The sequence below is a fragment of the Eschscholzia californica genome, unplaced genomic scaffold (assembly GCF_041429995.1).
Source record: "Eschscholzia californica isolate CP2 unplaced genomic scaffold, dmEscCali1.0.p SCAF_1, whole genome shotgun sequence".
NCBI lineage: Eukaryota > Viridiplantae > Streptophyta > Magnoliopsida > Ranunculales > Papaveraceae > Eschscholzia > Eschscholzia californica.
Genome location: NW_028238198.1, coordinates 81,768,094 through 81,791,905, shown reverse-complemented (window position 1 = coordinate 81,791,905; position 23,812 = coordinate 81,768,094). Strand labels below are relative to the sequence as shown.

The 23,812-nt window shown below is 35.6% G+C and overlaps 3 protein-coding genes across 8 annotated transcripts; 1 reads left to right on the top strand and 2 right to left on the bottom strand.

Annotated features, from left to right (window-relative positions):
* Nucleotides 1–429: 429 nt before the first annotated feature.
* LOC147569906 (protein BREVIS RADIX-like) lies at nt 430–4,698 on the top strand. Its single transcript, XM_086656419.1, has 6 exons — nt 430–1,033; nt 1,449–1,637; nt 3,008–3,396; nt 3,646–3,775; nt 3,912–4,258; nt 4,395–4,698. The coding sequence occupies exons 2-6, from the start codon at nt 1,533–1,535 to the stop codon at nt 4,471–4,473; spliced, it is 1,050 nt and encodes a 349-aa protein (XP_086512545.1). The 5' UTR covers nt 430–1,033; nt 1,449–1,532; the 3' UTR covers nt 4,474–4,698.
* Nucleotides 4,699–6,158: 1,460 nt separating this feature from the next.
* Nucleotides 6,159–12,358, bottom strand: LOC147569905 (cyclin-dependent kinase F-4-like). Of its 3 annotated transcripts, none has more exons than XM_086656469.1 (18): nt 12,052–12,334; nt 10,851–11,111; nt 10,691–10,743; nt 10,066–10,600; nt 9,896–9,974; nt 9,733–9,801; nt 9,567–9,656; nt 9,346–9,484; nt 8,749–8,851; nt 8,617–8,669; nt 8,462–8,528; nt 8,059–8,167; nt 7,838–7,903; nt 7,656–7,724; nt 7,492–7,555; nt 7,290–7,403; nt 6,814–6,939; nt 6,159–6,652 (listed from the first exon to the last, which is right to left on the bottom strand). In XM_086656469.1, the coding sequence occupies exons 4-18, from the start codon at nt 10,071–10,073 to the stop codon at nt 6,423–6,425; spliced, it is 1,386 nt and encodes a 461-aa protein (XP_086512595.1). In that variant the 5' UTR covers nt 10,074–10,600; nt 10,691–10,743; nt 10,851–11,111; nt 12,052–12,334; the 3' UTR covers nt 6,159–6,422. The 3 variants fall into 3 exon arrangements, with proteins under 3 accessions (XP_086512595.1, XP_086512596.1, XP_086512594.1); XM_086656470.1 differs by having other exon boundaries at nt 10,687–10,743; nt 12,052–12,231; XM_086656468.1 differs by having other exon boundaries at nt 10,066–11,111; nt 12,052–12,358.
* A 4,624-nt stretch (nt 12,359–16,982) lies between these two features.
* LOC147569904 (putative methyltransferase PMT21) lies at nt 16,983–21,529 on the bottom strand. 4 transcript variants are annotated; one of them, XM_086656461.1, is made up of 8 exons: nt 21,019–21,529; nt 19,971–20,268; nt 19,742–19,890; nt 19,444–19,639; nt 18,813–19,023; nt 18,042–18,717; nt 17,877–17,954; nt 16,983–17,568 (listed from the first exon to the last, which is right to left on the bottom strand). In XM_086656461.1, the coding sequence occupies exons 2-8, from the start codon at nt 20,247–20,249 to the stop codon at nt 17,346–17,348; spliced, it is 1,812 nt and encodes a 603-aa protein (XP_086512587.1). In that variant the 5' UTR covers nt 20,250–20,268; nt 21,019–21,529; the 3' UTR covers nt 16,983–17,345. The 4 variants fall into 4 exon arrangements, with proteins under 4 accessions (XP_086512587.1, XP_086512589.1, XP_086512588.1 ...); XM_086656463.1 differs by having other exon boundaries at nt 20,767–21,359; XM_086656462.1 differs by lacking the exon at nt 21,019–21,529 and adding an exon at nt 20,491–20,771.
* Between the last annotated feature and the right edge of the window lie 2,283 nt (nt 21,530–23,812).

Genomic DNA, 23,812 nt, shown 5'->3' with positions numbered 1-23,812 from the left:
CAAGAACGGCCTTGGCTAATACAAGAAGTCTAGCCGTTCCATCATTATATGTACAAGAAGAAATCTAGCCGTGGTTCGATCTTGGATCATTATATGTCAACTTTCTACTTTTTCACGATTTCTTGACATTTTGATTTTTCCATTCATACAAAAGATCAAAATGCTCCTGGTCTTATTCACAGCTAAGCCCGAGAGATTATCCAGGGAGGGAGGGAGGGATTCATCAAGAAATTACTTGTATCATTTTTTACCCACCAAACAGATTGGACCTTACTTTTGGTCTTTATCCTTCTTTTTCACTCTACTAGTAACAATTTCTTTTCCAAAGTTAAATCTGTCGGGGTGTAACACTGTTACGATTTTACCTTATTTCAAGAAAATCGTAACGGAATTTGTATGTATAAATAGTACAGTAGTATTGAATTCGTCACCCCTCTCTTTTTTTGGGTTTATGAATGTTATAAAAACAGGAGTTAACTCAGTTTTCTGTTTTCGAAAAAAAAATACCGCTCAAATACCAGAACAAAATTCGTTTCCGTGAACATTTTTCTTCTTTCTCTCTCTCTAAATATTTTCCTCTGAGATTAGTAGGTTTTCGCTCTAGAAGAAACAATTTGTGTGAAAGTGTTTCCTCTGTTTTTAGCTTTTATAGAGAGAGAGAGAGAGAATGAGAGATTTCCTCATCTGAAGGATTTCAATTACTTTTTTGAACTTAAATAAATTTAGCGTGTTCTTAGAGATATCCTCGATCAAGAATCGATCCGATTATCCTCATTTAGTAGATAGCTTTTGCAAAATTTCTTTCTGATCAAATTCTTATTTTGGCAAGAAATCCTATTTCGAATCTTGAAATCTAGAGAGAGAGAAAGTGAGAAACTATTCAGAGTATTTTAAAGAAGAAAAGAAGAAGAGGAAGATTTCATTGAAAGAGAAGAATGGTTGTTTGTTTTAGAGAGAGAAAGTAGTAACGACAACAAAACAAACAAACAGTTGGTCTGGTGGTCTCATCAGTCAGTCTCAGTCCATAAAAGAGGTATTCTCCCGTATTCATCTTTCCTTCTCTTACGTCATTTCATTAACAAAATAATAATAATTCTATTATCATTACCAATTTGTTCTTGACAAATTTTAGAAGATATTGTTACTTTTTACTGTAATTTTTATGTTTATGAACACTTCGCAACAAAAAAAAGGTTTATGTGGGCATTTGGGTATTGGTTGTCGTCGTGATGGTATGTCTGGCCAGTCTCCCATCTGGCGAGCTGACGTGGGCCGATTACACTTTTTCTCCCTAGATCTTGACTGGCCATGTCACGCGACCTAGATTCAACAAAAAGATTAGCCGGGCATAGTGTCATTTTTATATTGGTTGATTGATTCGTAGATTTATTAAGACTATTTTGGACATTTTGGTATTAATTTTATTTTTTGTTGTTACGTGTTTGGAGGGAAATTTTCATAAAAAACGGAGAGAGTAGAAAAGAACAAAATTAAAATAGAAAAGGAAAAAAATTGAAAAGAAAGAAGAGAAAATGTTAACATGCATAGCTTGTTCGAAGCAAGTAGTAGATGAAGAAGAAGAAGGTCCGCGTGGCACTCCAAGTACGAAAGAAGCAATCAAAAGCCTAACAACGCAGGTTCGAATTCTCTTCATTCACTCCTTGCTTTCTTTCTTTCTCTTTTCCTAAAACATATACTACTACTTCTCACCAAAGTACGTAAGTGTGAGCATACAACACCTCTTTACTTTTTCTTCTTTTACCGGGGGACCAGATTTGTTGTTTTCTTTAACTTCAAAAAGCTAAACAAAAATGTTTATCTAGTCTAATTTTGCCAATAAAATATGGGTCTTTCTCCATTAAACAAGCTAGTTCAACTCTCATTATCGATTCCATTGTTTCTAAGTTAAAAAAAGGGAAGGACCTGTGTCTTGAAAGAGACAGAACCCATAATATTGGGATGATATAAAGTGTCCAATAGATCCTACTTCCTTTAAGTTAATGGGGCATGGTCTTCTTCCAATCTAATAGAGTAATAGTTATGGTGCAACATAACTGTCCTAATTTTTGGGTTGCAGTGACGCATTCAAGAACCAAAATTGCTATTTGACCCGAAAATAGGGACCGACCACGATCCGAAAGCTGATGTGACCAGCTCCCATTGATTCTGGCACGTGGCCAGACAAAAAAAACATTTGACCCGAGAATTGAGACAGCTCACATCCCGAAAGTTGATATGGTCGGCTCCCATTGATTTGGGCATGTGGAGAGAAAAACGCGCAGACCATAGGAGTCGGCTACATCAGCTTTCTGGATGTGGTCGACTCTCATTTTCGGGCCAAATAACATTTCTCGTGGACAAAAACAAGCTTGGACCGACGAGAGTCGAACATATCAGCTTTAGGATGTGCAATAGCATTTCCCTTAAAGAACAAAAACTGTAGTTAGGAAGTTGGAACTTATTTTTGTAGAATGCTTTACTTAGCTTGTGGGGTGTGGGAGGAAATAGGAAACGAATCTAGTTACCTTTAAGTTGAAATCCAAACCCCAAGCTTGCATTCTTTTATGTAGTTAGGTCCTAAACCTAGATGGTACCCACATCACTTTTTTAGGTTACTCTACTTACAAGTTTAACACCTATATGCTTTCATTTAAATACACAGTTTGTACTTTGGGACCATGTTAAAAAGTTGATCATGCATAACTTAAATGTTAGACCACAGAGGATGCTAAAGAGATAGTAAAATGGAAAGATTTTATTTGTCTTTATTGGGAATTTCAGTATCATAACATCCACTAGTGCACGGGGCACCACCCAACCACATACTTTTATTAACTATTTTTATTAAAATCTAGTAATAGATTTAGAATCAACGAATCGATTTTGTTATCAATGGTTTGAAGTGACTCTTTAAGTAATAGAATCGCTTTAGTTGTATTTGGATCGGTTTATCAATTTAAGGAACTAGTCCTATTGTGAGGTTGATTACCTCATTTTTCTTTTGTAGATCAAAGATATGGCATTGAAAGTTTCAGGTGCATATCGACAATGCAAGCCTTCTTCAAGCTCGACCAACTATAAGAAAGGGCATAAGCCTTGTACAGATGTTGACACAATTTCTGAAGGAGTTAACCATTCTTACTTGAAAGGAGGTGGAAGCGCCAATTCAACACCCGCTTGGGATTTCCCTCCTGTAACTAGAGACCATGCTTCTCTATCTAATTCAAGATTCAACGGAATGTCTAACGATGGCCGAGCACCCACAGAGGAGTCATCCGACATGGCAGTAGATGCAGAGGAACCTAAAGAGTGGGTGGCTCAGGTTGAACCTGGTATTCATATCACATTTCTTTCTCTTCCTCAAGGTGGAAATGACCTTAAGCGGATCCGTTTCAGGTATAATATATATGTTAATTAAAATTGCTAACCAGAACTCAATCACTAGACCTACTTAAAGTTCGATGCCTTAATGAAAAGTTTCTAATGTATATTACAAAAAGAACAAACTACTAGTAATCTGACGAACTAGTACATTTGTCAGAGGATTAGCAGATCGACCCGCCTACAACTCTCACGTGAAAGGGTTGTACAATTTTGTTTCCATATACACCAATCTAATCGTTAATGTTTTCAATAATTTTGAAGCCGAGATATGTTTAATAAATGGCAAGCACAAAAATGGTGGGGAGAGAATTATGATAGAATTGTAGAACTCTACAATGTTCAGAGGTTCAGTCGGCAAGCTCTTAATACTCCTTCGAAGTCTGAGGACGAGGTATGGTTTCCTTTTTCAATATTTTTACGTATTAAAATTACGCTGTCATATTCTGTTTGGGGATGAACTGAATCCAGCACAATTTAACCCAATAATTGCAGTACTAAATTGTGTATGTTTATTTTGAAAATTGTAGAGAGATTCATCATACTCGAGGACAGCAAGGGAAAGTCCAATAACACCCTCTTTAGGCAAACAGTGGACGCCGAGGAACTACTACAGAACTTCAGGAGGAGGTGGTGGTGGAGGGTCAACTGTTACCTCTACAGGAGGAGGAGGACTTCAAGGAGGACTTCAAGGAGAAGCACGGCCATCAATGGATGCATCTAGAACAACAACTTCATCTAGAGATGAAGCTTCTTTTTCAATAAGCAATGCTGGTGATTTGGAGTCTGAATGGGTTGAAGAAGATGAGCCTGGTGTCTACATTACCATTAGACAGTCTCCAGATGGCACAAGGGAGCTTCGACGAGTCAGATTCAGGTAATAAACATGATAGATTTGTGTAACCGTTTTAACTGTCAACTACCAACTAATTGGATTTGCATTAAGTCTATTTTTTCACATTATGGGTCATATTGGCCAAGGAATTTAATTTTTTGAAAATTTTGATTTGCAGCCGAGAAAGGTTTGGGGAGGTGCATGCGAAGTTATGGTGGGAACAAAATAGAGAAAGAATACAAGAGCAATATCTGTAGAAAAACTAAAATACTTCTATAGAGACAAACAAAAACAGATAAAGTATAGTTACACCAACATGTATATGTGAAGTCGACTTGTGTTGGACGATAACATGTGTGTGTCTATTTATAGTGAAGACTAGACTAAATCTTACTGTATGAGAAAAACTCAGGTATCTTTGATCCGTATACTATTTTAAGATGGTTTAAATTCTTCATCCCTTGATAAGCATCTTTTTTTTCTCTCTCTCTCTTTTAAATATTATGTACTTATCAAATTTAGATCCATCACCACCATTTGTTAGATTTTCTTCTTCCTCTCTGTTTGGGGTTTTCGATTTTTTTTATTCTTATACTTATATCTCTACTGGATTTAATTGAACCATGTCAGTATTTAGTTCATAAGAAGAATAGTCTCGTATAAAAGAAAGAGTAACTTGCAACCAAGAATATAATGTATAGGTCCCCTCCACTCATTGTCAGTTAGTTTTGAGTTGGACGACCACAAATTTAGCACTATTTCGACACTAAATTATACCGATAAAAATGTGCCTTGTGTATTATTTAGAGTGTACCTACTAGCTAACTTTTAGTTCCTTCAACAAACAAAAAAAGCCAACTTCTAGTAATGAAATGGCAGTAAAAGTGGCAAACACCCGTGCAAGACAACTGTATAATGTGGAAAGAAAGAGAGAAAGATCAATCAATAGGCAATAGCCATAAGATAATAAGAGAAGGTCTCCAATAATGGAGTTAAGAATTGGTTTTATTCTTGCACGCTTGAAGGTACATTTCCTCTTTATTTTAAAGGTGGGGGTAAAGTGAGACAAAGAATAAACCCATACATGACTTAAGAATCGGAAATCAGAAATTTTTTATAGTATGTTTTGTCTTGTTAAGAGAGAGAAAGTACTTTGTTGTGACATGTCTTATTTACCCATCAATTTGTGTTGTTGGCTCTAGTGAATTAGTGTTGTCTGTTTTGTTTTTGTTTTTTTTTGTGTTTGATGAAATTATCCACTGCTTATCAACTTCCACTGCAAATTCTTCCCCCTCTGCCTCTGGTTGGTCTTACTAGAAGATAACAAATTTAATACCTTCCCTGCAAACACACCTGAGAGTGCAGTTAAAGAAACATCATATATGAAGAGTCCACTTCGGCCATTCTGCTTTTCCTCGAGCACTTCTGTTACACCCAAAATGACATAGTCTCGGGACACAATGAATAATGACATTACTTATGCTTTGAAGACACAGTTTATGCATCATATCTTATAAAAAGAGAAAGGGTTTATCAAGTATTGCTATGTGACTAAAACTTCACCTACTTTAAACCCTAGATTGCCACTTCGATCATATAACCATCACCAAACTCGATCAGTAGAATGAAGATGTTTTCTTCACACACTAAGTACAACTTGTGCCCTACAAAAGCTATGAATTATAAATTCAAAACATCGAGATTAAAGCATTCTATCAACTTTTCATCAAAAAAAAAAGCATTCTATCAAAAACAAATATAAATTCAAATCATGGAGATTCAATACAATTGGGTAGAAAAATAAGACAACTTTCTGCAATTGTTCTCTTGGGAGCAAGCACTCACTGAAATTTTCATTGAACACGACTTGATAGGAGAACGAGTTATAAACTAATAATAACATTCCAGACAACTAGGGATGAGCGAAAATAAACCAAGCAAGTAGTTAAAACCAAAGCAATCTATTATAAAACCCAAAACTAGCCACTTATTAGGGTACTATTCAATAATATTATTATTCAAAGACAATCCTGTTGTCACAGGTTTAAACCAAATTTAAAAAGGAGTCCTCCACAAGCCCAAAGACATAAAAACACCCAGAAAAATAGATGAAACATCATTTAATATATGTTCTAATTTATTTAATAGTAGCGTCGGTTTGAGTAACACAGATTAACTGCCCCCGCAGAAGCAATCCATTGAACTGTTATCCCACAATCTTCCTCGAGTGACTTCTACCAGCTGCAATCTCATGTTGAGTTCTTCCCAGAAACCCATCAGTCCGACCATGCCATCCTCCAGCTTTCATTCGTGGTGGTGGTGCCGCCTGTCTCTGAGCAACCACAACCTTCCCTGTGCTCACACTCATCTGTGCCATCTTCACTGTTACATCATCAGATGCATCTCCTAGAAGATCTCTGCCTATATATACAGATGCTGCACAATCCAAATTTATCCTGATCAGCAAATACAACTGACCCAGAAAGTACAACCATTATACACTTCCAGACGGAGTTCTGTGTTTCTTTAATATTTTTTTTCGTTTTCCTTCTTTGATTTATAAGTCCAATAAATAGTTGTATACGTAGAGTACTCACTTGGGCTGTTCCTTGCCGGTTGACGGTATCTTGGTGGCGTTGGTGGCATATGTTTGACATATCTCTTCGCTGATTTTTCATTCGTGTTTGCCACATAGTGATCCACTTCCAGCTTTCTTTCAACACCTACAAAACATCCAATAAGGTGAGATAAGTCAGGGAAAAAGTAAGGTGGTTCTTCTTTCTTATCAAGTTCAGAAATTGAAAAGTGACTAGAAATCTAAATCCACGTGGGGTCAAACTTTAGAATGCTTGTTTTTTAACCTAACTAGGCTGTGGCCAGGTACAGAAAGATTTTAGGTCTTTTTGAGGCAACATTAATATATCTTAAACAAGTCGGGACTGACGCAAGTCATACTAAAGCAATCTAAAAAGGGCCACCGTTCTTATTCTTCTGTTAGCCAGTCTTTTAAATACATAATAAAGAAACAAGTTGAAGGATGCAAAAGAAGTGATATAGGAACCAAAAAGATCACCTGAAGTGCAGTAGGGATTTGCCATCACACCAGAGTTGTCCAAAGGCTTGGTATCAGGAAAACTACCTGAATATCTTCTACTGCTCTTCTGCTCTGAAATGTTTCTAGTTCCAACTGAAAAAAAATTACTTTCATATTCAGGATTTTACACACTCAAACTAGCAACAAAAGTATCATATCATTGACAAGAAACAAGACAAACCAGCTGGAGGCGTTCTAACGACGGTAGTTTTGGGGCGAAGGAATGGTGGAATATAATAGCACCTCTGCCATATCAAAAGAAACAGACTTGTAAACATCGGATTAAAAAATGTTCAACATTACTTGTTTCTTGAAGTCAATCAGGTGCATATTGAAGTCACTAACCTGGAAGAAAGGATGTTGTAGGGCCTCCACAGCTGTTGGTCTCTTTTCTGGATTCCACGAACAGAGGGACTGGCAAATACACCATGCGAAAAAGAATTAGGTACAAAGGGTCCAAACTACAGGAAAGTTTCAACACAAAATTTTTGGATCTGAAAAGCAATTTCTTGCATTACAGTACTTACAGTGATGAGATTTATAGCATCGTTACTTGCAGATGGTATCAGCACAGAGAGATGCACACCAGGGAACTGCATAAGCGAAAATCAAAGTAAACAAAAGAATATCAGGTACACATATAACATTTCTTCCCTGCCCCAATCAATGGACCACTGACCACATAGTCTGGCAAACCAAGCAACTGAATATACACATGAACAAGAAGAAACTTATTCTTCAACATTACCTGCGGAAATTGATAATTAATAGAGTTGGCAAGTTGAAGCCCCTCAGCCCATGAATTCTGATTAGGACTGCCTATTACACTGCATATCTTATAGATCTCGTCTGCTTCACTGCATCATAGAAAATAAATACCCAGTAAGTCCTGAAATAACCAATACGGAAACAGGCCTAAATCATGCAAAACAAATGATAGAATATAGATTAAGCTTAGAGTATTGATTCAGCTTAGAATACCGATTAAGCTTCTAGTAAGACAATCGAGTATTGACAATTTCAAACCAGGAAAAAAGAATTAATGTTGGCCTAATTCCGGTGATACAAATGAGTCAATGACACCACACATGTACAAAATTATCCAATTAACACTTTCCACAAGTGACTAGCTTCACGCGTTCTGTATGTACCTTGAACCAGGGAAAAGGGGGAGGAGAGTTAACAATTCTGCCATGATAGCACCCATCGCCCACATATCTGCAGGTGAAAGAACGGGAAAACATTAATGTGATGAACCGACCACGGAACCATTTGATACAAATCAATTAGTAACATTATCACGCACCAACTGCAGAGTTGTACGAAGGTGACTGTAGTAGAACTTCCGGAGCTCGATACCTGCCACAATTATGAGGTTAAGAACTTACGATATTATACAAAAGAAGGAGAGAGGCTTTTGTATAAGGTCAAAACTAACCAGCGAGTGGAGACATAGTCTGTGTAAGGTGGCTGGGAGCAGATTTCTCGTGCAAGTCCAAAGTCAGCAATTTTAACTTGATCCTTTGTAATGAGTAAATTTTCTGCAAATAGTTGACCGAAACATTTGAAGCATTGTAGTAACTGCTAAGTAGCCCTTGCATAATATTCAAATTTTCAAATTGCACTAACGAAAAATTGGGTAATATGACAAAAACAGGATTAACGTGACCTCTTGACCAATATTAGGTTTCATATAAACATAAATGCTCAGATAGATTTCATCTTAGGTTTCATTCATAGCTACAAAAGCAGAATGAAGTGCGAAAAAGAAGAGAAATGAGTCGCATGAAAAAGAACAACGAAACTACAAGAAGCCTCTTCATGTGAGCAGAAAACATATATTCTTTCATGCAAACTTTCTTGTTTCACGTAGTCGGCACTATACATATTATCTAGACAATATTGGTGCATTGCGCTTCACCACCAAGTTGGAGATCAGTCATAGCACATAGTACTGAAGGCTATGATCAACAAGTAAGCATACACAGATATACAGAAGAAGTATGATTAACAAATGTGCGTACCACCCACTCACCTGGCTTCATGTCACGATGAAAATAGCCATGCTGGTTCATGTATGCAAGACCTTGGAACACTTGAAAGCACCAAGAACGCACTTCTGCCTCTGGATAAAGCTTCACTCTATCCTTGATAAGTTGATACAAATTGCATTCCTAACAAATTCATAAAATATCAGGAAGGAAGGTGAAAACGTCAAGGTGATTGTGTAATAATATCTGAGATCTGTCTACATACCATATATTCGAACACAAAATACAAGATGTCATGTTCTCTAATGACTTCCTTGAGCTTCACAATGTTAGGGTGGTTCATCTTTCGCAGCGACTGGCAAAATAAAAATTATTTTCAAAATCACATATTTGGTTCAAGTCAATAACAAGATTACGAAGATGAAATTTACCTGTACTTCCCGAAGATTGATGCACTCTTCCCAAGAATAATATTTTCTCTTCATTCTTTTAATTGCGACCTATCAATATAAGTATACTTGCATCAGGGATTGAGTCTAGGAAAGTAAAAAATGAATTTCTACCAGTACAAACAAAGAAATAAACTGAACATACAGTTTCGCCACTCTGCTTATTTAGAGCTCGCCAGACACTTCCAAAAGTTCCGACACCGACTTCATTAATTATTTTATACCTTCAAAATAGTAGAAAATGTATAAAACAATGAACGGTATAAAAGAATGAACGATATAACCATGCCATTTAAGTTTAAGAAACTAACTCACCGATCCATTCTCGTGAGAGAATACGACAGCAGATCCAAAATGTAATCTCTTTCTTATTCAAGTGAAAAATAGTTAGTACTTCAAACGCCAGTAGCTAACTCCTCAAGCCAAATTCGTTATATGGTTAGCAAATGCAGTCAACACTAGACACGGCAACCTCCTGAAGGATGGGATTAGGTGAATCACCTGAAGCTCTTCAGGTACAGATTTAAGTTACTATGATAAGATTGCAACCTTCTTGTGACTTGTAACGAAATATGGTAACTGATTCAAGCAGAACTAGTCTAACCAACAGAAAGACCCTTGACCCGAATCAATATGACTTCAATAATACATCTATCCTGTGATGAATGTGTTGGAAGGATCGGATTGCATCAAAGGCTGTTTACCCAATACCCATAGGCACACTATGACAATATTATATTTTTTTTTCAACCAGAACAGCTAAGAAATACTAGGTTCCCATAAGCCAACGTAGCTACTGAAAATTACCAAGAAGAACTTCCACTTCATTAGGAGATTGTGAACTTCGACTCTGTAAGCAAGTCGAGTAAGATTTTAGTCTCTCCTCTGCAAGATAAACACTACTACACCAAAAGCTAATTTGAGGAATCCACGTACTTACTATAGCACGCACAATGTTTCTTCTATTGTCAGACGCAAATTGTGTTGATCACACTATCGACGGAAAGATAAAGTCAGATAGAAGGTTTATAAAAGCTGCAGCTTCTAAAAGTATTACTAGAAGGCACCTTTCGAAATAAGACCTTTGATCGATAACTTACTCATAAAGCTGGAGAACAGATCCAACACCATATTCAGAAAGTATTTGCATCAGACCTTCTATGGTAATCATTATAGAGTGAGAGCGAACTAAGTGCAGTTAACAAAGGAAAAACGAACAAATTCTCCAAGAAAGATAAACCGCCAATGTAGAACCTCCTGAGAAACCAAAACTCCAAACCGTGGGCAACTCGACAATAGGTACACTCGCTCCATACTTCAAGAGAGATGATTAACACTTTCAGGTAAAAGTCTACTACAACCTACAAAACGAAGTGGAAATACAGAATTAGGCAGACAAGAGAGAGTTGCATTCAATTTGAGAATAACGTAAATATAAACAACATTACAATATCAATCCCCAGACCAATAAATTTAAACCCCATGTTTGAGATAGTGGGTATGTCAAATTTGACTGAAATTAACACTACTAACAACCTAGGAATTGAGCATACGTAGAGTCCTTAACTAGCAAAGTTCAATGTACAACAATAGACAATCGACTAAATAAACTGCCAATGATATGAACAAATTATGATGATGATACAACCAAATTCAATTACCAGTTATGTGCATCGGGAATCAAGTTGAGAAGATGAAGATGAATCTTGGACGAAACAAATAGAAACCCTAATCAAACTATTTGATTTTCACATTAAGGGTGGTCATATTCACAATTCATTATAAAAAAAAATCCTAAACACGGAAATATGGAATAACCCCAAGATAGAAATTAAGTTAAGGAAACTTTCCAAATTCTAAACATAACACAACCCTAATACTTTAACTTGAAGACCTCCTAAATATCATTCTTACTAATTTTTTAATCCGCTAAATTAAGAAACCTCTAAATCACTTCAAACCGAAGTCTGAATCAAGTGGGGCCCACATATAAGTTGAACTATCAAAACCCAAAATACAAACCCATACAACAAGAAACTCTAAATCCATGTGAAACCCTAAATCCATATCAAAAAATTTATAACAACAAGATCAGACTTTAAATCCTAAATTACGTTCAATTTCAATTCAAATCGATCAGATTCAAGCGCACCTGAAAACCTAATCAAGTCCATCGAATCGATGTTAACAAAACTAATCACAACCCTAAACCGATTTATGAATTTCTAGATCAAATCGAATCAAATCAAACCCATAAACAAAGAAAGAGAAAGACAATTTAGAGAGAGAGAGATTCCTTACCTCTATGCCTTCAGGCATAACCTTCTTGACCTCGAATGAAGAAAGGCAGACTCCAGAGCTGAAGCACAAAATTTCTACTTTTTTAGGGCAAAACTAGAGAGAGAAATGGAGACCGATAAGAGTAAGGAAAGGATATTATCAAACACGATATTTATAGTTAGATTTTATTCCGCGTTTTATGTGGTCCACGATATTTAATGGTGGATATTAATGGAGTGAAAACTAAAATCGTTAATAGCCGTTGATATTAAGATGTATTTGCCGTTTGTGATTTAATATGGTAGGTGAAATGTAAATTGTCACATATGTTTTGTGCTTGAATATTTAGGGGCTTGATGAGAGGGAGATACGTGTATACTGGTGGTGCCACGTCACTGTATAATTGGTCAATCTGGTCAAGATGGTCAAGATGTTTAAGAGTTGACTAATTAGGGCTTCTTACCCACTGTTTAGACTTTAGATGTGTTTGTTTATGCTCTCAAATTAAAAAATAAAGTCCACAACTCCACAAGTCCACAACTCCACAAGTCCACAACTTTAATTGTAATTGCAATGTATTATATGAGTTGTTTTTTTCTTATAACAACTCCAATATATTACGGCGATTGGTAAAGGGAGCTGGAAATTGTTATTGGGGAGCCATTATGGTTGGGAAGCTATAAAGATTAGTAAGGGGAGATAAGACTTTTGGATTATTATTTTAAAGACCTTTAATGTTACAGATTTTAAATGTGAAACTCATAATTTGAAGGACTCAAGTGTAATATAGTCAAATATCTCAGAAATAACAAAAAAAAAAATTTGCTTTCTTCCCCTTTCACTCGTTCTCTCTTCTGAATTCGAATCTCCTAAATATCTCTCTTGCAATCTTTTTCCTTCATCAACTACAAATTTACGGCGACTTCTACCCAAGTATTTTCCCCAATGAAGAAGACATCAACCAAAATCGAGAAACTATTTTACTTTTTTCTAAATAGAGAAATTTCACAAATAGAGAAACTATTTGATTTTTTCCCCTGACCTGGGGGTTGTAAAAATTCCCTAGGGCAATTGTTGAACGAACAGAAATAGGTTGCCTCTTTTTGGGAAAATTTTTAAAGTTGAAGGAAAAAAAGAGAAATAAAATTTAACCGAAAATATTTGTCTTGTGAATTCCTTGCATCTTGAGAGAGATCTTCATCTATACTAACATTGTTTGATTGGGTTGGTGGTTGTTGGTTCGATTGAAAAATATATTTTTCCTCCATTAAAGAAGCAACATTGGCAATGGTTGTTTTGTAATAACTTGATTGTGGAGAAGAAAAGAGAGGTATTGTTGTTGAAATATTTAGGGTTTAAGAAAAAATAGGAAAGAAAAAAAAATTACTATTACAATTTTTTAATTTTTAATCCCTCTTTATTTCATTATTTAATTTCAAATCCGAAAAAATAGCTCCTAATAATATTAAATTGGTATGGGGAACTGTAGTACAAAAAACTGGTTTTGTACTACAACTCCCCAACAACAATTTCCAACTCCTCTTACCAATCGCCTATATTACTCATTGCAACAAAAAAAAACTGCAATATATTACTAAAAATTAGTATTACAAGAAGAGTGATTGCATCTAGAAAACACTTGTTCATTAAACCATGATCTCGAAGTTTTATGCAATTTAGACCATTTTGCAAGTTTATCCGCTTTACTATTTGCGGACTGATTGTTATAGTTAAACTGTACATAAACGAAAGTATTACATAGTTCTTTAATGATTCTCAAAATATGACAGGAAGTCTAGTGAGGATGGTGCCCCTTATTGTTTTTCCATTTAACGCCCGAATAACATTCTTCTAATCTCCACAAGTTTTTCTATTTAACACCCCTGTAATATTCTTTGGATCTCCACAAAAAAGGAACTTCATGTGTCCTCTAGCAATGGCCCTCTTCTTTGCGTCACCTTCATCTATGGACGGACATCGGATTTGATTCACTGGCAAGGTTGGCACCTGAATTAAGATCAACAATAAGGCAATACATCCTCAGCTACCCTTGTAAAGAGGGGTTGGGCCATTGGTCCAAAAAGGGGGCCACAATGAAAATCCCACCCAAAGTTGTCTAAAAATGAAAGGGAGGTCCAATGTGTCAGTTTGGGGGTCAAAATTACGTAAAGGGCCCTTAGAAAATAAAGTATTTACCGTTCATGCCATCAAAAATTACAAAATTGCCATCGAAAATTCTTGGGAAACGATTTTTTTTCTGAAAAATAATCTGACAACCCGTCCATCAGAATCTGTACTGTTCAGAAAATTACGGAACAGCCACCGAAAAATTCCCGGGAAACGAAATTTTTTTCGGGAAATTATTTTATTTACTGGAAATTTTTTTCTGTACTAGACATTTTTGCTGGGCGGGAATTTGAAATTTTGTAAAAAAAAATTGAAAATTTAGACGGGAATTTGAAATTTCGTTTGAAAATTTCAAAACTTTGAAAAAAAAAAATTTGTGACCGGGAAATTATTTTATTTACTGGAAATTTTTTTCTGTACTAGACACTTTTGCTGGGCGAGAATTTAAAATTTTCAAAAAAATTTGAAAATTTGCCCGGGAATTTGAAATTTCGTTTAAAAATTTGAAAATTTGAAAATTTCGAAAAAAAGATTTCGTTTGAAAATTTGAAAAATGGAATTTTTTGTGTACGGGAAATTTTTTTATTTACCAGGAAGAGATGGTTTGCTGGGCGGGAATTTGAAATTTCGTTTCAAAATTTCAAAAAATTTTGAAACTTTGAATTTTTCGTGTACTGGTAAATTATTTTATTTACCAGTCAGTTTTTTTTTTCCAGGAAACGTCAGCATGTCCCGCCCAAGGGCAAAAGGGGAATAAAAAAAAACTGACATTTGGACCTGCAACTAATTTTTGGGCAAGAGTGGATTTTTTTTTTGTTTACCCCCCAGATTTTGGACTGTTGACTCAAAAATCCCCTTGTAAAAGAGGCATCAAATTTAATAGAGTTATTTCCCTAATAGCCCCTAACTTTGTGATCAGTTTCCTGCCTATCCTCTAACTTTATAAAAAATTCCCAGATGACCCCTTTTTTTAGTTACCGTTAAAACACTGTTAACCAGTTATCAACTCTCTCTCCTACATCTCATCACCTCTCTCTGCCACCTCATCGTCTTCTCCGGCGGAGGTTGCCGACCGACCAATTTTCCGGCCGGCAACCTTCAAACATAAAAAAAATTGATTTTTTTTAAAACTCTCCCCTCTCTTTGTAAAAAAAAATCTTTTTATTCCTTTATCTTTCTCTAAACAGATCTAGAGAGAGGTGGTTCACCAGATCAAAAGATCTGGTCACCCAGATCTGTTCGACCAGAAGGAAGCTCTGTTCGAACAAATGTGGTTAACCAGAGAAGATCTGGTGAACCACCTCTCTCTAGATCTGTTTAGAGAGAAATAGAGGAACAAAAAAAAAATTTAGAGAGAGAGAGAGATGAGAGTTTTAAATATATATTTTTTTTTTTATGTTTGAAGGTCGTCGGCCGGAAAATTGGTCGGCCGACGACCTTCGTCGGAGAAGACGATGAGGTGGCAAAGATAGGTGATGAGATGTAGGAAAGAGAGTTGATGATTGGTTAACGGTGTTCTAACGGTAACTGAAAAAAGGGACCATATAAAAATATCTGATAAAGTTAGGGGCTATTAGGAAATAACCCAATTAATACTAAGAGTGTTCATTGTAGTATTTGTAGCCATAAGAGTAATTAGAGGGAAGAGTGTTGGGTTTGTTTCTTTTAAGCTAAGACATCAACTCCATAGATTGTTGTATTATTATGTTGGTGGAAGGGTTTTAAAAATTATATGAGTTTTGCAAAACAGAAAATTGGATTAAATTTTTTTTTTAGTCAAAAACACAAGTTATATTATTTTTGGTTTAAATGTATTGCAAAGTTGTTGCGAAGTTGTTACAAGCAAGGAATGAAACTTCCCGAAATTTCGCGAAACGTTTCCTAAAATGAGATTAGGTGCACGAAATAACACTTACAACTATTTCCCGCATAGTTTCCGCTGACATGATCGAAATTTCCACCGAAGTTGTTGGAAATATCGAAATTTTCACAGAAATGATGAAAATTTCGACCGACAGTAGAAATCTAGCAAAAAAATCAGAGAGACTAATACTAGAAACATATCCCTTCCTTCGTCTTTTTTATCTTCATTTCTCTTAGATCTCTCTTGATTTTTATGTTATGTTTTCCATGGTTTTTAAATCTATTTGAATGATTTACGCCTTGACTTAACTGCCTAAATTGATTTTGTCTTAGTAACACCCAGATATAACTGTGTAATTGACGATACATTCTCAAACTAACATAGTTTGTTAACTATTAACTATTATCAGTAAGAATGTTATTGTTTGGGTGTTATAGCCAAGAAGTTATTCAATTTACTCCCGAGAAGTAATTGTGTAATTGTTAATACTCCTTTAAACTAATAGATAATGTTAAACATCGTTTTTATGCTTCATTATGGTTTAATAATCTTGTTATACATAATTGCATCATATTTCTATCGTTTCTGTAGATTTGTAAGATTTCCACACTGAGCGAAACATTTCTACGAAACGTTTCCACTTTTGGACGGACCGAAATTTCGACCAAAATCGAAATTTCATTCCTTGGTTAGTTGGTTACAAGGTGCTGGTAATTTGTTGCAAAATTGTCGCAAGGTGTTGCAAAGTTATCGCAAGGTGAATAAAGAAATCATGTATTAACTGAGTTTTGGAAATTAAATATTAGGTTTTTATGCATTCTTTGCTCCCTCAATTTTTCTTGCTTTGGAGAAAGCCCTAACTCGGAGGCTCACTTAGATCATAATATACTATTTCTTTTATGGAGAAGGTTTGCCCATTGAATACAACACTCAAAATGAATTAATAAGTGCAAATATAATATGAATTAGAAGTATAAGCATCTTAATATTCCTCATACCTTTTCTCACCTTTCATGAAGAAGAGACAATTTCAAACTTCCTCAAATTCATATGTCCACAAAATTAAAGAAACAAGAAAAAACACAAGATCCCTAAACATCTATAAAGAATATATTTATAATGAAAAAGAGAAAAAACTAGAAATCAAATGCCTTATTTCAGAATTACTACACCTAATAAATAAAATTCACTTTGATCAAATGAATAATTGGAGTCTTTCTCTCACTCTTTGTATGTTAAACTCTGTCTCTCTCTTTTTTCTTACATGGGTTTTACTCCATTGTTGCAGTTTTAGTATCATATTTTCTTCTCACTTTAAAGATTTTCATCTTAAACTTCTATTCGAAGAGAACCAAAGTTTCTTCTGGCAGATTAAGATCTTCTCTTTCTCCCCACCATTCTCTGTATCTTCTTTTCTACAACTCCATCTCAATGCCTTTGCAATGGTTGATATCGCGTCGACAAAGTAGGTAGATTCCCGGATAAGAGCATATCCACCGGGCCGTAATATCCTGTCCATCTCCAAGAGCACAAACTTCATCTCACACCTGCCAAAGAAACATACAAGAGTTTTCCACTTCAGAAATGTACTATATTAGGATCCATTGGGTATACGGAATCAGCCCATTAGGTTTACAGTTTCGTGCTTGTCGTTTTGGGGAGGGCTACTTGGGCCAGATCACGGGCCATGCTGAGAACTTTGACAGCAGATAATGGTCACATGGATGTTAGGATCCTAGCCATCCCATGACGTTTTTCCAGAACCTTTCCTTGTAAGCCGATTTGGTGGGTGAATTCTACCATTATCACAAGCCATTATGTTGGTTAACTAAAAGATAGTGAAAAGCTATATTACCTGTGACTTTCTGCTGTAAAAAGGCCATCAACATGAAGGAGATCGTAGGTTCGAGGATACGTCGAGAAAGCCTCACACCTACAGAACATAAAACAAGTTCAAGTTTTTGAAGAAATGGAAAGTACTTAAGATCTAAATAGTCAGGATTAGCGAGTAAAAACTTACCAATCATGGTAGGTACCAATCAAACCCCTATCATAGACGACAGCAAGTGTATTTTCTGCGTAAGAAGAGACGACATTCATGACCCACAAGGGATCCTTAATCACTCCAGCGGCAAATCCTCCATATACTGTATTCATGTCCATAACATTTCTGATCTTATCGGTACCAATAGCCGGTAGTAACTTCTTATAATGCTTAACCCGAACCTTCCATTTACTGTTATCTTGTTTAAAAGCACCTGTACTCCCACCCTGAATACTTGAAATGCGTTCAGGAGCGGTATTCAGCCGTGCAGGCCACTTAGCTAGAGATTCCAAGCCCGATTTCTTGAATTTTTGGTTTGGAGCAACGACACAAGGACGAAGAGGAGTGTACCAAGCCGAATCTGGTTCAGTACCATCGTCGCATTTGGGAGGGTAGACATCAGGGTGAGCTAGCTTATCATAACATTTGCTGTCCATGGACTTCTGCCAAACAGCAATATCATCTTTCTTGTTGTATAACTTGAAACACATCGAGGTTAGGTAATCTTGTAATTTCTCGTAATCGGATCTTTGTTCCTCCACGGTAGTGTTCCATCCTCTCCACCGGTTTTCGTAGTTCACTGGCGGGCCAGACAAGATCCAAAAACCTCCCGGACGAAGTATACGGTGTATTTCTAGGAGGTAAAGTCCACCTGAAAATTAGACAAATTTAAGAAATTAGGTGCATAAAAATGGCAGAGTTAATGCTGGATTAGAAAATAGAAACAGTGGAGATGAAGAAAATTACCAAATTCTGTCCAAGGGATGAGGCATCTTGAGCAGTGAGCCATATCGAATGAATTGGAAGGGAATGGAAGTCGTTGAGTAGAGATGATACCCAAGATCGCTGGAATCCCTCGTTCAAGTGCAAACTGGACTTGTGCTTCGTGATTATCTCTTGGTGCAAGAGAAACCGTAATAATCCCTCGATCCAACAGATCACCACCCCAACTAGCAACCTATGAAGTGAGTAAGAAACCCGACGTATTAAATATAAGTAGAACGAAATTGTTTGAAGAAAACGAACTGCATCTAGAGCACCAAAATGGGTACATTTGTTATGCACTTATTCGGGCCCAAGAGATCTACATGTTTTGATGAATCGACATGCAACCGGCATGAGCAACTCGTGATTCGTAGGTTGCCCAAGCCAAGTTTGGTGAGCTGAGCTCGCTAGAGTTCACCCCTTTCTCCCCTTCTTTCTATCTATCTTCATTGGTTTTGAATTTGCTGTTGCTTCTCTAATTTGTCGAACGGATTGACTTTAAATATTATGGTAAGTGCATAACTAAATTTTTAACCGATTACATAAACCAACACAATTATGTGCGTATTTGGATCCAATTCTATAAAGAAATACAAGGATTCAAAGAACTCACCCCACAACCAGTATCAAGAGCAGTTCGGACAGTCCCATCTTTCATTTCGGGTATTAAATCTTGCATCAGATCCACATATGCACCAACTCCTTTAGGGAACATAGTACCTCCTCCGGGGAAGATGAACTTTTCACCTTCTTTCCTTAACCAATTCTGATTTGATTTCTGCTTGTTGATCCAATCATATGGTACATTTCTGAAAATATAATACATGAATCGATAAACGTCAAAAATTGAATAAACCAGTTGATCTGCATTTTATAGTTAGTAAATCAGGATCAAACAAAAGTGACATTACCTATACCAACATTCGTTTCTACTCTTCGGCCACTTAATCGGTGGTTTATAACCATCAGGTGGGGGGATTAAACACTGTTTTCTTTCAAAGATTGGAGGGCAATGTCTTTCAAATATCGAAAGTCGGTGGAGGCTATACTTCTTCCACCTCTGAAACAATAAAGGAAGATCAGCTACAATGAATCCCGTATAACAATTTAAAAGATAAAAAAAATGGGTATCATGAATACCTTTGGATCTGTACATGGTGTAAAATCCTGAAGGTCGGCACTACATTCAGGAAAGGCAATGGGCTTAATTTGAAGTGAAGTGGATATTGAATCTTTCGAAGAAGATTTAACTGGTTTAGCAACTTCTGTCACCATGAATCTATTCTTCTGAGAACAGAAAATCCCTCCAAGATAGAACGAAATCCCACATACAACAACCAACATTATAGTAAGGGGGATCACTCTTGATCTTTTATCAGGGTGAGTAAGTGGTTTCCCATCTCTATCTTTATTCTTCATTGTTCTTCAATCAATCAAACTGCATGGAAGTAATAAGATCAATATTTTAGCACCCACCCTAGAGTTCAAAATCCGAATCGATTCGCAAATTCACAACTCATAAACTCTCCTAATATAACACTACCCAAGTCCAAATCTAATCACATTAGCATAAAACAAAACTAAATTGAATCAATTTAATATCAGATCTCAAAATAAGAATAAAATAATAGTGTAAAATAGTGTGAAAATTGCACTCAACTCAAGTAAGAGATCACTTAGATGTAGTACAAGAACACAATAAACAATTATTAATATTCATTGATTTGAGTGAAACACTAAATTATCCAATTAGGGTGCAATTTTTTTTTATAAGAAACTGAAGATCTAATGGTCAAATTACAAATAAGGTATTCATTTTCTTCAAGATCTTGGGACCATCAATGAAAACAAGAAAAACTCCATGGAGGAGGGGCCCCTATCTTTCTTTCTTTCCACTAACTCAAAAAGAGAGAAAAAAAAAAACAGGGTTCCTTACCTAACAATCAGAAAAGGTAGCAGATACTTATGCAATAATGTCTTCAGATTGAAGAAAAGTTTCAATTCAATCAATTAACTTTCTCTCTCTCTCTTCATCTCTTTTAAAGGTAGAGGGGAAGAGAGAGAAAGATCAAAACTTGCATTATTCAACAAAGAGAAATTAAAGAAATTGCATTTAAAATTACAAAAATAAGAATACCCAAGATGATTGAATGGAAATAGAAACAAGGATCTTTCCAAGAGAAATTACCTCTTTGACAATGCTGTGGTTATAGAAAGTTTGGTCCTTTCTCTTCCTACCCTTTCTGTTTCTCTCTCTAAGATTTCCAATTCTCTACTAGAGAGAGAGAGAAAGAAAGGGAAGAAAAGAACAGAAGAGAGAAAAACAGAGAATAGAAAGAACTGATGACAATGGAAGAACTTCTTACTGAGAGTTCTATAAATAAATAAAATTCTTCACATGAAACAACAACCCTCTTCTTATCTTTCCTTGCTGTCCTCTCTCTCTCTCTCTATAAAAGTTTCTTCCTTCTCTCTCTAAAACTCTCTTCTGGGTTTTCCTTTGGATCAGGTAAAAAGCAAGAACCAAATGATTTTTTGTATTTGAGCTATAAAAATCAAACACAAAACAGCAAGAAAAAAAAAAAGAAAGAAAAAAAAAGGGAAAATAAGAGAAGAACTATAATTCACAAAATTACCCTTGTAATTCCTCAAATTTACAAATATATCCCTTTTTTCTTTCTTGAGATTTACCGCGACGTTTGTCGGTAGAATTCATAAAATCGTGTCCGTTCTTCAAGAGGAATCTCGTGGATGTAAATTGTTGATTTTCTTTTAAAGATTGAGTATCTCGATGAAAATAATGGATGATAATTAAAGCGACAAAATCATTAGAAGGAAATACTGCGAAAATTGCACTTGTGTGCTCTTTATCCTTACTTGTTCAATGGTTTGGATGGAATCTGTTTCTTACAATGGACGGTTTTGATTATTTGATTTTCGAATAGGTTTGAGGGTCCCCTCATGGGACCCTTGGTGCCACATGACCATGAGACTAAAAAGGTGGAGTGGTTGTACTCATTGGAGTTTCTTTTGTTGCAAATATTCTTCGGAATTACAAGACGAAGAGATAAACTTTGAAACTTGTCAAAAGGGCATGACATTGAGAGTTGGTAATCTCTAGGTTAGTTAGAACCATTTAGCTCGGTCAATTATATGGTGTAACATTATGACAAGAGTATAATGGCAAAAGAGAATGATGCAGGGAGAATAAATTAAAAACCTGCAATATATAGAATCATAGGTCCAAAGATTGAACACATGTTGAAAATACGCGATACAAATGCGACTTTCAAAACAACGATATTGTCTCTGTCATATAGCCTAACTATGTCTCTAGTCAGACTTGTGCTCGTGGTGTTGTCGATTCAGAATTACTACACAAACGCCCTCAATGTTTAGAATAAGCTAATTTACCGTCAAAATCTTACAATCTTGCAACTTTATATACTATTTCTAATGTGAGGTTTCCTATTCAATGTTTGGAATAAACTACTTTACCGTCAAACAAATACTATGTCTAATATGGGGTTACAATCTCGCAACTTCCACTGTCGAAATATTCTATTTAGCAAGTGGGTAAGAATTATGATGAAGTCGTTCTCTTTCAATCAATGAAAACATGTGACAACAAACGTGTTTCATTTAGAAGTTTCATTAGCTTAAATCTCTATTGGGCTCCTAGATGTGACCAAGTGGTTTTTAGAATTAAACAAGATCTAGTTTTGGTAAATTAATACACCATTTAAATTTACTTTTCTAGTGTCAGATCTCTTCAAAAGTTTAAATGATCTATAATATGTGGTGACTTGTTTATAAATTTCATGTCTTAGAAAGCACGACAATAAATAAATACAATATACTAAAGGGTGTTTCCAATATTGTCTTTAAATAGTATAGGGAGTAGTTAAGCAACAAATAGTATAGGGAGTAGTTAACTAAAACAATAAACTTATTAATGCGGCATTACAATGACCTGTAATATAACAAATATTGGGGATCGTAAAGCAAAGAAGTCAACTACGTATCGGAATGTGGGTTTGATTAATAGTCAACTTCGAAAATAAATAACCTTAATCAAACATTTGGTAATAGAAATTTAAAAAACATTTCACTTTGTGCATTGTTTCTAATGTGTCTCGATTAGATATTAGAAATGGACAAAGAACCATGGGAGATAGGTGTGGGCAAGCCAATTACTTGTAACTAAAATTAGGTAACCAGACATACAATAGACTGTTATCACTAATTTAGGTCAAAAACTTTTGGTGCATTAAGGAGTAACTAAAATTAGGTAATCACACATTTAGTTAACACTAAGTTTGACTAGTTTGTCTTAGGTGTAGAGGGAGAGCATGTGGAATCTTAGCTTTATGTCCAGATTAAGGAAAGGATTAAAGCTTTTTCCTCTGTGCCAAAACATATTCTGGTTCCAAGCTGGAAAACAGATTCCCTCTTTTCCTCTTCTTTTTTTCTTTTTCATTTTTCATTTTTCATTTTTCTATTGGGTTTGTGAATACCAAACAGAGCAAAATCTTTGATGAACCCAATGGAGAATCACAAACCCAGGCCAATCAATATTTGTGTACCCTCTTGGAAATTGGTTCCTACTTGTTTTGTTAATATTGGGTTCTTTCCATGAATGGACAATTTCATGAGAAAATGTTTTCCAATAGAGAAAAACTTCATCTAGAGAAATGCTTGAGGTAGTTGTTTTTCTTCATTGTTTGAATATGGCCCGTTTGATTCGTATCGATCAAATGGATATAAAATCAACTCAAAGTCACTCGTTTGAATAACCCAATAAACGATTTGAAATCTCAATCGAACTTGACTTGAAAAAAAGAAAAACACAAACACTGAAGTGACGGGTAATTGGATCTAGGGTTGGAAGGTGTCAAACGTGTTGACTGTTAGTTGATTATAAGCTACTTGTACTTCAAAGCTCTAACTAATTTTGACTGACTTATGATCTTTGTATCATC

Coding starts and splice junctions, on each gene's coding strand:
- LOC147569905 (XM_086656468.1), bottom strand. Junction 9,802..9,895: donor ATAAGCAGAGTGGCGAAACT/GTATGTTCAGTT, acceptor TTATATTGATAG/GTCGCAATTAAAAGAATGAA. Junction 6,653..6,813: donor ACCGGCAAGGAACAGCCCAA/GTGAGTACTCTA, acceptor TGGATTGTGCAG/CATCTGTATATATAGGCAGA.
- LOC147569906 (XM_086656419.1), top strand. CDS start 1,533: ATGTTAACATGCATAGCTTGTTCGAAGCAAGTAGTAGATGAAGAAGAA. Junction 1,638..3,007: donor TCAAAAGCCTAACAACGCAG/GTTCGAATTCTC, acceptor TTTCTTTTGTAG/ATCAAAGATATGGCATTGAA. Junction 3,397..3,645: donor CTTAAGCGGATCCGTTTCAG/GTATAATATATA, acceptor ATAATTTTGAAG/CCGAGATATGTTTAATAAAT.
- LOC147569904 (XM_086656461.1), bottom strand. CDS start 20,249: ATGAAGAATAAAGATAGAGATGGGAAACCACTTACTCACCCTGATAAA. Junction 17,955..18,041: donor ATTGGTACCTACCATGATTG/GTAAGTTTTTAC, acceptor TATGTTCTGTAG/GTGTGAGGCTTTCTCGACGT. Junction 17,569..17,876: donor TTTACAGCAGAAAGTCACAG/GTAATATAGCTT, acceptor TTTCTTTGGCAG/GTGTGAGATGAAGTTTGTGC.